The 15,823-nt window shown below is 36.0% G+C and overlaps 1 protein-coding gene across 1 annotated transcript in view; it reads left to right on the top strand.

Moving 5' to 3' along the window:
- Nucleotides 1–270: 270 nt before the first annotated feature.
- LOC110602839 overlaps nucleotides 271–15,823 on the top strand; it is a 30,735-nt gene continuing 15,182 nt past the window's right edge. The window contains exons 1-10 of the mRNA XM_043951897.1: nucleotides 271–367; nucleotides 447–604; nucleotides 853–930; nucleotides 1,287–1,336; nucleotides 1,466–1,519; nucleotides 2,010–2,062; nucleotides 4,248–4,320; nucleotides 4,633–4,694; nucleotides 10,743–10,811; nucleotides 11,646–11,748. Of these exons, the coding sequence (XP_043807832.1) occupies nucleotides 536–604; nucleotides 853–930; nucleotides 1,287–1,336; nucleotides 1,466–1,519; nucleotides 2,010–2,062; nucleotides 4,248–4,320; nucleotides 4,633–4,694; nucleotides 10,743–10,811; nucleotides 11,646–11,748 (611 nt within the window). The 5' untranslated portion in view covers nucleotides 271–367; nucleotides 447–535. The remainder of the gene's footprint in view (nucleotides 368–446; nucleotides 605–852; nucleotides 931–1,286; nucleotides 1,337–1,465; nucleotides 1,520–2,009; nucleotides 2,063–4,247; nucleotides 4,321–4,632; nucleotides 4,695–10,742; nucleotides 10,812–11,645; nucleotides 11,749–15,823) is intronic.

Raw genomic sequence — 15,823 nt, 5'->3', positions numbered from 1 at the left:
ATTAATAGTCACTTTTATAAAAATATTTTATAATATTTAATAATTAAAATTAATAAATAATAAATTAATAAAATAAAAATTTAAAAATATTTTAATGTATTTAACCGGCCGGCTTGTTCCCTGTTATCAAATAATACGTTTCCGTATATTAATTGTATTTTATTCTAGATGAAATGACAATTCAAACCTCCGCGTTTGTGCGTGAAAAAAAAAACAAAATCGATAAAAAAATATGGAAAAAATTTAAAATAATTTAAGCGAAAAGGACAATTCGGTACCGTGTCTGGGCGGGCTGGGGGACTGCGGTCTGCGAAGCCAAGACGAGAAACTCGAGCAAGTAATTCTCGTGGAAACGTAAAGAATGAAGTTTATGCTCTTTCTTTCCCTTTTAAGCTTCTGATTCATTCCGAAACTGTATCCAATGCCATTTCTTTATAAAACCCAAGGTAACAGCCAGTTATTCTATAATCTCGCTTCTTCTCCATATCCGTCACCGTCCAATCGGCTTTCCTCCCGCCGGAATATTTGCTGGACGATGTCTTGCACGTCTCAAACTTCTTTCCCAACTCTAAGGACTGTCACCATATCGTACTCCGACCTCAAGGTGAGTCTTATCCGTTTTTCTTTGTTTGGCTGCCGAGAAAACCAAGGAAACCGATTGATTAATGATACTGTTACTACTCAGCTTAGTTGATGAACGTTGGACTCTATAGTTTAGTTGAGTTAACTTTTTTGGTCTACGTGAATTGGGGTTTAAGTCGTTTATTACTTGAGAAAAATTACCTCTGCTATGCACGTTCAGTTATTTGTTTATTTTTTTTAAATGTTTTCTCCTCGAAATTCATGAAACAGGACAGAAATGTAGACTTGTCGATGAAGATTGAGGAAGGTTTTGGGCCGAATGGACTGGGGATTCTATCAGTTACAGATGTATGAAATGTCTTTCTCAGAATTTGATTGTTTAATCTGTATAATGCCATTAAATGTCTTGTTTTTCTTTTTCTTTTCTTAACTTTTGTTTTTATCCATTATGATGAAAACACTATTTTGGCGTTGCAAAGTAGAGAGTTCATGCTTTTTGTATACCTTTTCACCTCAATAGAAGTGCACCAATTCCCTGAAAAAAAAAACGTATTTTACTTCTTTAGACCTTGTTAATTGAATGATGATTGTAGTGGAGATTTGTTGTGTTTGGTGAAGCCTCAATCTTGTAATATAATAATGATTGCTATAAGTACACAAGTGCTTTTATTGGTTGTTTGAGTTTGAGCTTGTATCAACTATAGGTGCCTGGTTTTTCTTCACTGCGTCAAAATCTTCTTCATCTTTCACCAAGGTATAAGCTTCAGAAATAGATTTCAATTTCAATATCCATTGTAAGGTCTGTTAGATGTACATATTAAAGAAGAGAACTGAACTAGTTTACTACTCTATGGCTTACGGTTTTGTCCTTCCCTTTTCCCAGGTTAGCTAGCCTTCCTGAAGAGAAGAAGAAGGATCTTGAAGATCCAAATAGTAGGTAATTTTTCTGCCTTTCAGTTCTTCTAACTCTATTTTACCCTTAAAACTGAAAAGCTTTCAGTGCCTTGCCTCCATCTATTATTCTCTGATCTATTTTAAAGGTTTTCTTGACTCCATTTTGTGATTTCATTTGGTCCATTTTGAACCCATTACAATGCAATTTTGCTCTATGACTATACATGACCTATATTCTGAATATCACAGCAATCTCTTAACCCCTTTTCTGTTGTTAAAATCTCCTTTTTTAAACAAATAATTTTATTTTTTACGTGATGTTGATATAGAGCCTTATTCCCCTAGGTGTTGTTGTCAAGACACAAACTGTATATACACTGCCCTTTTACCCTGTTGTTCATATTTTGGGCAAGCATGATAGTTTTGCATTTGAATAACAATATAATTTTCTTGCGTTTGAAGGTAGTGGTGGGCAGTTAGATAAGATGACTTTATTAACTCTTATGTTTCTCTTACCTACCTTCTATATGTAGGTACAACTATGGGTGGAGTCATGGAAAAGAAATGCTTGAATCTGGGAAGCCTGGTAAACTATTTCACTATAGATTTTATGAATTCCATAAATATTCTACTGACTTTTGTGAAAGTGAGGATGGAGAGCTACTGTCTTCTTCTCATTCTCATGCTTGTTTTTCCTCAAGTCAATATTTGGACACTCTGCAGATCATGACAAGATGGTGATAAAAAAATGTTTTCCTAAGTTAAAAAAATGATATGTTAAGAGATGCTTGCTACTTTATTTGGGTTTTAATAATTGTTTTCCCAATGAAACTTCTCTGCAGCAATATTTGTAAGAAAAAAGAATCCCCCATTTATTATAGTGCCTATTCTGCTGCGGTTGTGGCAGTATTATAGCTTCTCACTGGCTCTATTCTGACATTTCCCACACATAAAAAGTGAGTCAGCCTTTGAAACTACTTCCAAAGCTTTTGCTGGGTGGTAGATTGGGGATTGTCTCTGAGAAGAGGGCATCCATGGCATACTAAGGAGAGTGCCTGAGTAGCGTAACTTGATAAACACATGCATACAGCAGATGAATGTAACTTGTTATCAATCATTGAACTTCTGTTAGGACTAAGAACCCTAACAGAGCAGTTACAGGTGAAATAGGTGGAAAAATGGTAGGAAAAATAGAGAAAGGAGCATAGAACAGAACCTAGAGTTCCTTTATCGATCAGAATAGTAGAATGAGAATACAGGAGCTATTCCAGCTCTTTTATTTAACAATTTCCACCAGAAGTTGGCTACATTTTTGGTAACTACCTCCGTTGAATCCTACATCGGTTGTGGAAAGGGGTAATGATCCATTTATATGGGTCATAGGCACTCTTCCCCCTTGAGCTAGCTTTTGGGGTAAGTTAGGCCTTGCCCAAATTTAACATGGTATCAAAGCTTCCCCTCCGATATTGAGCCTCCTATAAATATGTCACGCACCAATAAAATTCTGGACGTAAGGGGTGTGTTGAATCCCACATCAGTTGTGGAAAGGGTAATGTATCTCTTATATGGGTCATAGACACTCCTCCCCCTTGAGCTAGTTTTTGAGGTGAGTTAGGCCTGGCCCAAATTTAACAACCTCTACTACTTTTCCCTTCAAAAGCTGCTTTTTGTTGACTTTTCTCATGTATACAGCTATCTTTTACATTTTATTTCCAGACCTATTCCCTCCTATTCTTTCTATTCCTACACTTTCTCATTTGATATGTAACAACTTCAAATTAGCTTGTGTGCAAATGAAACAGCACCTTATTTGTAACTCACTTGTTACAGTCTTGATGAGGGACATTGAATATGGTGTCCTTACTCCTAAAACACAACCTGGGAGCTTTTCATGTTGCAATTCACTGATAGAAGCTTACAACTTAATAAGCAAACATGTGATAGCTGACACAACAATAATCCCGCACTGAACTTGAAGGTAAAATGTGTGAATCTGAAAGAGCCTAGAATGATTATCCCAAACCATGTTGTCCTTTTTTCTCTGCTGATGCATAGTATGTTTGCATCTAATTTGTTCACCATCTGCTACTGCTCATATAGTCTGTTTGTTCACCTTCATCACACCGGATCTGCACTTATCTAGGCACATTAAAAGTTGACTTGCTCTGAGGGATTGTCAATATTTTATTGATACCACATCAGTTTGATATATCCTTTTCATTATGCATACGATTTCCACCTATGAGATACATGGTCAACAAATCCAGAGTCCAGACTCCACTTCCATATTTTCATGTACACTTTCAGATTACAGTGTGGCAGTTTGATGGTATAACAGTTAATAATCTTATCATTATTAATCCAATATTTTGTTGCCATTTTTTGTGTATTCATTTATCTATTTATCGTCCTGTATTCTTTTGGAGTCCTTATATTTACTAGTCATAGTTGATTTGCAAGAATGAAGTTTCTATATCAGTATAGAGTTATTTGGGGTGCACTGGGTTTTTGATTGAAGCTGATGCTTTAAACAATGCCAAAACCTGCAATTGAACATTTATGTCATTGAAGCTCTCTTCTTTTTCCAGAAGGGGAAACTTTTTTGCCTTGTCTTAATTTTGTTTGCACAGTAATTACAGATACAAGGTTCTTCATAATAATCAATTTGAATTCGGTTGGCAACTTAACTATGGTTAAATGAAATATATAAGGAGATCAAGTTATCTGAGCTGGATGTTGTATTTCAATGTGGCTTTTACTGTGTTGTGCAGATCTGTTTAAAGGCTCCTTCTATGCAAATCCAGTACTGGATGTGCCTACAACTGATGCCTACTTAATGCACCGGTAAAATTTGGAAAAAAGCTTTGTGTTTAAATGTCTTCGTTTTTTTTGTTTTCAGTCATGGGCAAGGGCAGGCAATGCTGTAAATTTTATATTGATGAACATAAATTTAGTAATATTTGGCTGAGATGGACTATAAATGCAACTGAGATTTAAATTCTGTGATATGATCTATTTTTTGAAAGAAGAGTATTAGCTTGGCTGGGGAAACTTTTTTCTTAATGTTGTAGAGGACATCTTTTAATCAAATACAGATTGTACTTACAAAAATATAATTGTTCTTTTTTGCATAACCTTGATGCCCCCATCTTGTAGGTATCCTCATTTTTGTGGATCAAACATATGGCCTGTTAATAGCTTGCCAGAACTGGAAGTTGGTATGTTTATCCTTATATATATATATATATATATATATATAACTGATGGAAATGGTCTCCATTGATCCTTGTAGAAAGATAATATTTGTTGTTATATCACAATAAAGATTACAACCTATTTATACATGAGAGACCATATCTAAATAGAAAAGAAAATCAAGCCTATGATTATACAATCTCTAAGATTAAGTAACTAACCCATCTATCAATATTTACTTCCTATATTAATATATTTACTTCCTACAACCTATAACACTCCCCCTCAAGTTGGAGCATAAATGTTAATCATGCCCAACTTGTTACATATATAATCAACTCGAGTTCCATTTAGAGCTTTAGTGAAGATATCTCCTAATTGTTCTCCAGTTCGGATATGTCCTGTTGATATTATCTTTTGTTGGACCTTTTCACGAACAAAATGACAATCAATCTCGATGTGTTTAGTCCTCTCGTGAAATACTGGATTAGAGGCAATGCGGATAGCTGCTTGATTATCACACCACAACTTAGCAGACACCGAATTTGTGAGCCCAACTTCTTCTAATAGTTGACGTACCCACAAGACTTCACAAACAGCTTGTGCCATGGCTCGATATTCAGATTCAGCACTAGAACGGGAGACCATATTTTACTTCTTACTTTTCCATGAGACCAAGTTACCTCCCACAAAAACACAATACTCAGTAGTTGACCCTCTATCAACCTTCGAGCCTGCCCAATCAGCATCAAAAAAGCATTCAATATTTGAGTGCCCATGGTTACCATAGAATAGCCCTCGCCCTGGAGTTCCTTTAATGTAATAAAGAATCTGTCCCAAAGCATCCCACTGGGCAACAGTAGGAGAGGACATAAACTGACTTACCACACTCACTGAATATGCAATATCAGGACGAGTCACCGTCAAATAATTCAGCTTGCCAACTAATCTTCTATACCTTTTAGGATCTGCAAATGGCTCACTGTCTTCTGTGGTAAGTTGAAGGCTAGGGGTCATTGGGGCACTACAAGGCTTAGCACCCAATTTTTCTGTTTCTGCTAACAAATCAAGAATATATTTTCTTTGAGACAACAAGATGCCTTTCTTACACCGCATAACTTCGATTCCCAAGAAATATTTCAATGAACCCAAATCCTTTGTATGAAACTATGTTTTAAGAAATTCTTTTAGGGATGTGATGCCAGCAATGTCACTTCCTGTGATAACGATATCATCCACATATACTACAAGCAGAATTACTCCACTATCAGAATTTCTATAAAACACTGAGTGATCACACTTACTCATCTTCATTCCAAACTGTTGGACCACCTCACTAAACCTGCCAAACCATGCCCGAGGACTCTGTTTCAAGCCATAAAGGGATTTTCAAAGTCTACAAACCTTGCCTGACTCCTCCTGAGCAACAAAACCAGGTGGTTGCTCAATATAACCGTCCTCCTGAAGATTACCATGAAAACATTTTTAATATCCAGTTGATGCAAAGGCCAATCATGTGTAGCTGCCAAGGAAATAAACAATCGAACATATGCGAGCTTGGAAACTGGGGAAAATGTATCAGAATAGTCAACTCCATAAGTTTGTGCATAACCTTTGGCCAATAAACGGGCCTTGAGGCGAGCAATAGATCCATCAGGATTTACTTTCACGGCAAACACCCATTTGCACCCAATAGCCCGCTTTCCTAGGGGCAAGGACATCAATTCCCAAGTACCATTAGTGTTAAGGGCCATCTTTCCTCTTCCATTGCAGCACGCCAACCAGGGTAGGACAAAGCCTCACTAACAATTTTGGGAACTGAAATAGAATCTAAAGCAGTGGAAAAACAACGAGAAGAAGAGGATAATTGATCATAAGAGACACAAGCTGAAATGGGATAAGTGCAAGTACGTTTACCTTTGCGAAGGGCAATGGGCAAATCTAAATCAGATAGTGAAGGATTAGTGGGAGCAGGGTCTGTCAACGAAGAAGCGGATAGTGGAGCGGAGTTAGAGTCCTCTAAGTGTCTGGAATACACATGAAAGATGGGAGGGCGACCTGGCACATGAGCGAAAGGTGTAGGAGTAGTCTGAGGAGACAGAGAGTGAACAGTGTATAACAAGAGGTCATCTTCCTCCCCTTGAGTGTTATAAACAGATGATGGCGGAAAAAATGGAGTGGACTCAAAAAATGTTACATCTGCAGACACAAAATACCGATTCAGATAAGGAGAAAAACAACGATACCCTTTCTGACGTTGAGAGTAGCCAAGGAAGACACATTTGAGTGATTTGGGATCCAATTTAGTAACCTGTGGATGAACATCACGAACAAAACAAGTACACCCAAAGATACGTGGCTCAATAGGAAACAAAGATTTAGTGGGAAACAAAATATTATAAGGAATATCACCATGAAGGATGGAGGAAGGCATGCGATTGATCAAAAAACAAGCCGTGGATATAGCATCAGCCCAAAAACATTTAGGTACTTTCATGTGGAATAAGAGGGCTCTGGCTACTTCAAGAAGATGTCGATTTTTTCTTTCGGCAACTCCATTTTGTGAAGGAGTGTCAACACAAGAGGACTGATGAAGAATTCCTTTTTGTAACAAATAAGATTGAAATTCCCCAGAGAGATACTCTTTAGCCTTGTCACTTTGCAATATACGAATGGGAATATTGAATTGGGTTTGGATTTCAACATGAAACGCACAAAAGATAGAAAATAATTCTGAACGACTCTTCATTAAAAATAACCAAGTAGTACGAGAGAAGTCACCAACAAAAGTAACAAAGTATTTAAAGCCAGGTTTAGACACAGTAAGCCAAGGACCCCAAACATCTGAATGTACTAACTCAAAGGGGGATGAAGCCTGTTTATTGACTCGAGACACTGAAGATAAACGATGATGTTTGGCAAATTGACAAGACTCACAATCTAAAACAGACAAAGAATGAAACTGTGGATATAACCTCTTCAAAGCCGAGAGAGAAGGATGCCCCAAACGACAATGAACATCAAAAGATGTTAAACGTGTGGAACATGCAAGAGATCTAGGTAGTTGCTGATCCAAGACGTAGAGACCCTCTGACTCACGCCCTCTACCAATAATCTGCTTCGTCGAAAGATCCTGAAAAATACAGTGATCAGGAAAGAATGAGACACAACAATTCAATGCATGAGTGAGTTTACTAACAGAAAGCAAATTAAATGCGAACTTAGGGAGACATAACACAGAGGATACAAAAAGAGAAGGGGTTAAGTAGGGGTGTAATCGAGCCGAGCCGAGCCGAGCTTTGTAAAGCTCGTTTATTAAAAAAGTTTGGAAGTTCGAGCTCGAGCTCGAGCTCGACTCGAGCTCTAATATTTGATTCGAGCTCGGCTCGAGAATTAAATATTATAATCGAGCTCGATTCGAGCTCGACTCGTGAAAGGCTCGTTCGATTTAATAACGAGCCTAATTCGAGCTCGAGCTCGAAAAGCTCGATTAAGAAGCTCGTTAATAAAATTTGAGCTCGAACTCGGAAAGCTCGATTAAGAAACTCGTTAAAAAAGCTCGAGACCGAGCTCAAAATTAAAAAGTTTGGTTTGAGCTCAAGTTCAGGCTCGAGCTCGAATTAATAATTACACTTTAATCAGTTTTTAATCATCATTAATTTAAATAATATAAAAAAAAGAGTGTACATAAAAAAAATTACGTAACACAATTTATAACTAAAATAACACAAATAAATATAAATTCAACAACATAATAAAATTAGATTACACACAAAGTTTAATATCAAACGAATAAAGTTGATTCCAACTTCCAACAGTTGAAACAAGCTAATATAATTTAATTATCTTCATAATCATCTTCATGCTTGTTCAATTAGTTAACTTGAATTTCAACTTCAACATCCATATAACCTTAATTAATTATTATTAATATACTTTGATAATTATTATCATCTTTTATATTGTATGCTTAATTATATACAAAATTTTTTTTATAATTATACTTTAATTTTAAAATGTATATAATTTTTACAACTCAATTTATCATGTAGTACTATAATTTTAAAGAATACTTATTATAATAATTAATATTAATTATTTGTGATTATACATATAATAATTATATACAAAAGATTTTTATAATTTAATTTTAAAGAATATTAATTATAATAATTAATCTTAATTATTTGTAATTTTCAATACTATAATTTTCAAGTATTTATAATAGTTTAAATTTTATAACTTTATAGTTATTTTTATTTTTTTAATAATATATGAACTTGTTCATAAATTTATTTAACGAATTGGTTCACCAATTTATTTAAATAATATTACTCACGAGCCTATTTAACGAGCCTGCTCGTGAGCCTTCTCAACGAGCCTGCTCGCGAGCCTTCTCAACGAGCCAGCTCGCGAGCCTAAAAACGAGCCAGCTCGTGAGCCTAAAACGAGCCAGCTCGTGAGCCTTAACGAGCCGAATACTATGGAGCTCAAGCTCAGCTCGTTTAAGTGACGAGCCTCAAAATTGAGCTCGAGCTTGGCTCGTTTAAAAAACGAGCCGAACTCAGTCGAGCTTTTATCGAGTCGAGTCTCGAGTAGCTCACGAATAGCTTGGCTCATTTACAGCCCTAGGGTTAAGTTGACATGACCAGAACCCATGACAAAAGATTTAGTACCATCAGCAAGAGTAACATAAGAAGGCGATGCATGAGACTCAAGATTGGACAAAAGGGTAGAATTACCTGACATATGATCGGTAGCACCAGAATCAATAACCCATTTGGAGGATGAAGATACAAGACATGCAGTAGAGTTACCTAACTCGGCAATTGCAGTGATAGAGGAGGAATTAGAGGATTTCAGAGATGCCTGGGATGAATTGTGCATACTCATCTGCAAATATTAAAATTCCCTGATCTGAAGGGGCCTCAACTGCCATATGCGCCATTTGTGTGCGCTGATTCTTATTCTGTAGAACAGTATCCGTGAACAGTACCAATGAACAGTGCCTGTGAACAGTATCGATGAACAGTACCTGTAACAGCCCGGAAACCGGTACCCTCTTTGTAACGGTCCGAACCGCTCGGCACTAGGATCCAGATCGGCTTAAGGCCGCCTAGACCCGTAGTAAGCCTATCCTGAAACTCTGTGTATGAGTCATGGGAGACGTGGCATAACCTCTGGGAAGATTTGGAGGTAACATCTGTCCCAAAACAATGACTAAGGAGTGCCCACACATTGGCTGGCCAACTCCGCTTCGGCTGCCGAATCGCATGCCAAACCATGCAACGTTCGGGGGCCGAACATAAACTTCGGGGGCCGAACATTGGGCACTTTCGGCGGCCGAACTTAACATTCGGGGGCCGAACATGACAGAAACTCCTTAGGCCACTTCTCCTCAAAACTTAACTCTTTTCTGAATCAAACCGTTAAAACACTTAAAAACCTTTTAGAAAACCTTCACTCTTACCCTTCTAGAACCTCTGACATTCCGGAATTCCACTGGATGGTAAGAATTCTGATGCCTGAACTAGCCGGGTATTACAGTACCCGTGAACAGTACCGAAAAAAAACACCTCCACCCAACACCCGAACGGCAAACAAACCTCAGATCAGCGACAGTGAGATCCAAATGTTACCCTTTATGGGTAACCTAAATGAACAGAGCCCTAAATCTCAAAAAAAAAAAAAAATTAAAACTTGACGAGAGAAAAAAAAAAAAAAATCTCTACGAGAAAGGCTCTGATACCATGTAGAAAGATAATATTTGTTGTTATATCACAATAAAGATTACAACCTATTTATACATGAGAGACAATATCTAAACAGGAAGGAAAATCAAGTCTATGATTATACAATCTCTAAGATTAAGTAACTAACCCATCTATCAATATTTACTTCCTATATTAACATATTTACTTCCTATAACCTATAACAATCCTTGAGATAAAATTGCTTTGAGATAGTGAAGTGTATTTCTGACTGTGAAACTTTATTTTGCTGCTTTACCAGAGGAAAAAAAAAAGCTTTTTCTCTTATTTAATTGCTGAATCTAGGTTGTTTTCATGTAGCTTTCAAAGCGCTTGGAAAGTTGATCCTTGATGTTGGATTGATGGTGGCTTATCACTGCGATAAATATGGTAATATCTCCATGGTTGAATTTTTGGTTTTGAATGAAGCCATTATAAGTTTATCTCTTATGTTTTTAGTTCCATAGAATTTATTGGAAAAATGAATAAAAGGACAGATTTTTATCCAGAGAAATAAATTTTACCATTTGAGGTGTCACTTAAAGTTAAATGTTTCTTAGAAAATGAATGGAAGTGGCGATATCTATGATATAGCATTGGTTTGGGTACCAATTTGGTTAAATGTTTCTTAGAAAATGAATGAAAGTGGCGATATCTATGATATAGCATTGGTTTGGGTACCAATTTGGTGCCAGGGTTGTTCTTGTTGGAGGGGCTATGCATCTAGAGTTTGTCAAATCCATAGAGAAGTGGATCATGGATTTCTTAGGTTACATATAAATATTTATTGCCACTGTATTTGGTAAAGATTTTTCTTTGATGATTTCCTGTTGGATGAGATTTGTAGAATTGCTTGCACATGCTAGAAATTGATAAATGCTTCACATGTGACCTCTAGAAAGTTTTCAATGTGTTTACCCATGAATGACTGCTTCCCATGCTGGCAGAGCTGTAACTGTGACCTAAAAAAAGTCCAACCATGGGCTTGTGGCCCACACTTGTCTCTGAAGAAGAATTTCTCTCGGCTTAGTTCTTTGAACATTCTTAATGAACATTTAAGATCCAGGCTCATGGCCATTGCTGAATGGATTGCCAACTGTAGCTTGTGCTTTTTCTTTTCTTTTTCCTTCACCCTTTCTGATACTTTGTCTTTATTATGAAGTGTGATTTTCTTATTTCTATTTTTTGATTTTTGCTCTTTCCTAATAAAACTTTAACACGCAGCAACCAAGGGAATGAAAATAAATGAAAATGAAGGCCTTGAACAGATACTTCTTCGGTCTCGGTGCCACAAAGGGCGTTTGCTTTATTATTTTCCAATTCAGAGGTAGCTCATTCTTCCCCATCAATAATGGCTCATTAAATTTTGCTGAATGATTCTATCGCTTGTAAAAGATCCAATTCTCTTTTCAGTTATCATGATCCTTCTTGCTTGTTACCATCTCATTCTGCTATGCAGCTGTATTCATATTAAGGAATTGAATGCAGTTGGGCTTATTATGCTAATTTCCTAATTGCTTGATTTAATTGCATGACATGATGTTAAAATTCATGAAAAATGAAGGTGCAAAATCTTTGATAGAAAGGTTCAGTGAAGTACAAAATATCAGTTACTGGACTAATTATCCTGAGATTGCATAACAATACTGGAGCTTAAGCTCAGCACAAAATCATTTAGATGAGATTAAAATTAGACATGTTAGATTCTTAATGGGCAAGAGATTTATGTTGAATTGCAAGTAATTTACATAAGATCAATATAGGAATTTTCTTTACTTTTAGGGATGGTTTAAATTAAGATTGAATTTGAAGATATCGTGTTGGACTCTGCTAAATTCTTTCCTTTATCCCAATTGGCTGAATTGGCATGTAAAGCTATATTCTAAGACGGATGTTGTTATGGATAACGGATAGACTTTCTGATTATTATTAATCTTTATTATTATTTAGATTAGGATAAACTTTCTGATTATTATCAATCTTTGTATTGTTTAGACTAGGATAAGCTTTTTAGTTATTATCAAGTACTCTAGAACTTTTAATTTGTTAGAAATCCTTATGCTATTGTGTAATCTTTATTATATGTACGAGTTTAATGCATGAGTAATAAAACAAACAGATTAATTATAAGCACATTGAGATTTAAGATTCTTTCCTATTAACGAGTTTGAGGTGTTAAGAGCTCCCTCTAATGAGCTCCTTTGTGAACAATCATATCGTGATACGACCTGTGATTCAAAATCATAACAATTTGGTATTAGAGCTCATCGTCATGGGAGATTTGACAAACTCAAGCGAGGAATTAAAATACATACTACGCAAATTGCAAGCACAAAATGAGGCCAAATTGATTTAGGTAGAAGCTAGGATTGCTCAATTTGAGCCTCGGATGCAAAATATGTCTTGACAGTTACAAAATTTTCTTAATAATCTGATAGAGTTAGGAACAAAGTTAGCTTGTAAATGAGAAGAGGTATGGAGTGAATATGAAATTGTGATGAAAAACTTGTATTGATTGGCAATGGAAGAAACTACTAGTCTATTACAGCAACACTCTTACAGCACAACTAGAAACAAGAACAATAAAAGAACTAAGCAAGAGAAGTAAAATGACTTACAAGAGCCTCCAGGAAAAGCTTCTCATGTAGAGAAGAACCCTGCCCCTCTAACAGAGAAATGAAATAACTGATATATTTTCAGGTGCCCTTTCCATTCTCCCCCTTCTTCTCTTTATACAAAATTTTGCCCACTTTGATAGTTGTCATGTCACATACTTCCACCCACAATCCTCTCTAACAAACCTTATCCTTTTTGTTATCCTATATTCTAGAATACTCCATATTCCTATCATTATTATCCCTTAGAAAACTAGCCTTGTCCTCAAGGCTGAATATTTGAAAATAACTTAACCAATGAACTCTCTCCATCCACATTGCTATAATAGCATATTGAGCCATCAACAGAATAAAAAAACAAGGGAATAATGGATGTGATAACTGAGTTATGCTACATAGGAGAAGGGACGTGATTATGATTGGGTAAGTGGTGGTGCTAACATGTGCAATCCTTGCTAGACATTTTAGGCTACCATTATAACAATAACAAATTGGATAATACCGGTGGAGAATAATTTCCACACAACCTAAAACCCATTGAAGCACTAGATCCGATTGATCAAACAAATTGATAAGAGCAATTTTGATGCTGGAAACTATCCCCTCTATAACATTACCAATGAATTTTGACAAAACATGTATGGTTTGTCAATTTCCATTGCATTGTTGATAATAACTTCTTTGCAAGCTCCTTGTCCTTTACCACATGTTCTAGAAACAAAATTTCCAATCCAAGAGTAGTAAAGCAAACTGCAGTTTCATTTGTTGATTTCACCAATTCAACCAAATCAACCAGCTTGAAAAGAGAAATAGCTATAGATCCATGTGCAAATAAATTTTCCTCATAAAATTTACTAGCAATCCATTGTGGTGATCCAGATGTAATGTCAATTAAATGTAAACCCTCATTATCGTAAAAGACAGACAAAAATGTAGCAAAAGATGAGACCCACCGATTCTGGCTGCTCACTTGAGATGGAGATTCTTCATTGTTTCTCCTCTTTGGTCGCATCATTTTTATAAACTTTAGGTCTTTTTGGCCTGTTAATTTTTTGTCTTCACCAATGATGAAAACATGAAAAGATTCATTGAAACACTCATGAAATGTTGAAGATGAAGATGGTGGTTGATTAAAGTGAATATTGATGATTCCATTATTTTCAAAAGAAAAAAAAATCCAGTTTTTCCACAACTGTACGAGGACCCAAATTAAGAATAAGAGTGTGCAAGTTGGATCTTAGACCTATTGAGAACACAATAACAGAAGTAGTCCACCATAATCCAAAATGCAAATAATGGAAAAATACCTCAATGTACTCACTTCCAATAGTTGAAATAAATTGCGGTAAAATCCTTGATTTTTTATGCTTGTTAAACTCGAGAAATCTTGATCTTCTTGATCCACCAAACACCTACTTGCAAGACTGACATGTGATGACTGAGACAAAATAGCTTCATGCATTGATGATAGCCCATTCCTCCTACCATGAAGAACAAAGCGACAATACCATGAAGCTTCTCTAGATTTTGGAATCTGCGCTACTGCTGAATGAAGAAGCGACATAAGGTGGACTAGATTTGGAGGCTTAGGAGAAGGCCTTCTAAAATTATTGACAGGAGAAAAATGGGCTGGTTAACAATTTATTTCCATGAAAAATAACGGGCCTCATTTCAAGCAAATCAATTCCCAACCCAAGTCCATCACCATCCTCCATCTTTCTCAGCAAATTCCCAAACATAGAGTAACGAAATAATCTCGAGTACGTCATATCCAAAAAAACACGCAGTTGCTCCTTGAGGTCTTTTTGCGCTCCACTAATCAAACAACTCCGGCGAGCATCTTCAGAGAGATTGAACTCCTTCATTGCATTGGGTCAAAACCTTCCTCAATCTTTATTCTTGAGCCTTTCAATTCATCAACACACAATCTTTAGTGGATTGGTTATCTACTTATCTTTGGCTTCACCCAAATGCTGCAACAACTCATATTTAAATCATTCTCAGGAAAGATTTAGATTTTGTTTCTAAAGCCCACGAAACCAGTTAAGAAAAGGTCTCGCCAAGCTAGAAAGAACCTCGTAGTTCTTCATCTTGTTATGAGTGCCAAAATTTTCAAAGTATTGCTCTGCATGAACAATCCACTCTTCCGGATCTTGGCCATGGAATATAGGAAATTCGGTGTTGCTTGTTGAAACTTTGATGAAAGGAAGAAAAAGAGAGCAGAAGATTTGAGAGAAAATACTTGATTATTCCCCTCAAGCCAATTGGGGTATATATACTACTTACAAGAGTACACACTAGGTAAGAAAATAAATTATTTCCCTAATTATAGCCTAATCATATCTCAATCATATCACATAATCATATCCCTAGTTACCACTATAAATCTAGGCTATTTACAGAAATAATCTCAACACTCCCCCTTAGGGGTGAGCAGAATCCGGTTCGAACAGAAAAAACCGACCGAATCGAACCGATTTGAAAATTTGGTTCGGTTTTTTATACATTTCGGTTCGGTTCGGTTTTAAATTTCAGAAATTTTGGTTATTTCGGTTCGGTTCGGTTTTGATCAGAAAAAAACCGAAAAAACTGAACCGAACCGATTAGGAATAATAATATGTTTTTTCAATAATATTGAGAAATTAAATTATATTAAAATTAAAATATTTTAATTAAATTTTAAAATACTAAAAATAAAGTGTAAAAAATTAAAAAAATATTAAAAATCGAAACTGATCAAACCGAACCGAATCGAACCGAATCGAACCGGTTCGGTTCGATTCGGTT

This window comes from Manihot esculenta, chromosome 16 (genome assembly GCF_001659605.2).
Source record: "Manihot esculenta cultivar AM560-2 chromosome 16, M.esculenta_v8, whole genome shotgun sequence".
In the NCBI taxonomy this organism is placed as follows: Eukaryota; Viridiplantae; Streptophyta; class Magnoliopsida; order Malpighiales; family Euphorbiaceae; genus Manihot; species Manihot esculenta.
The sequence above is the reverse complement of the archived record's forward strand: the minus strand, read 5'-3'. Positions and strand labels throughout refer to the sequence as shown.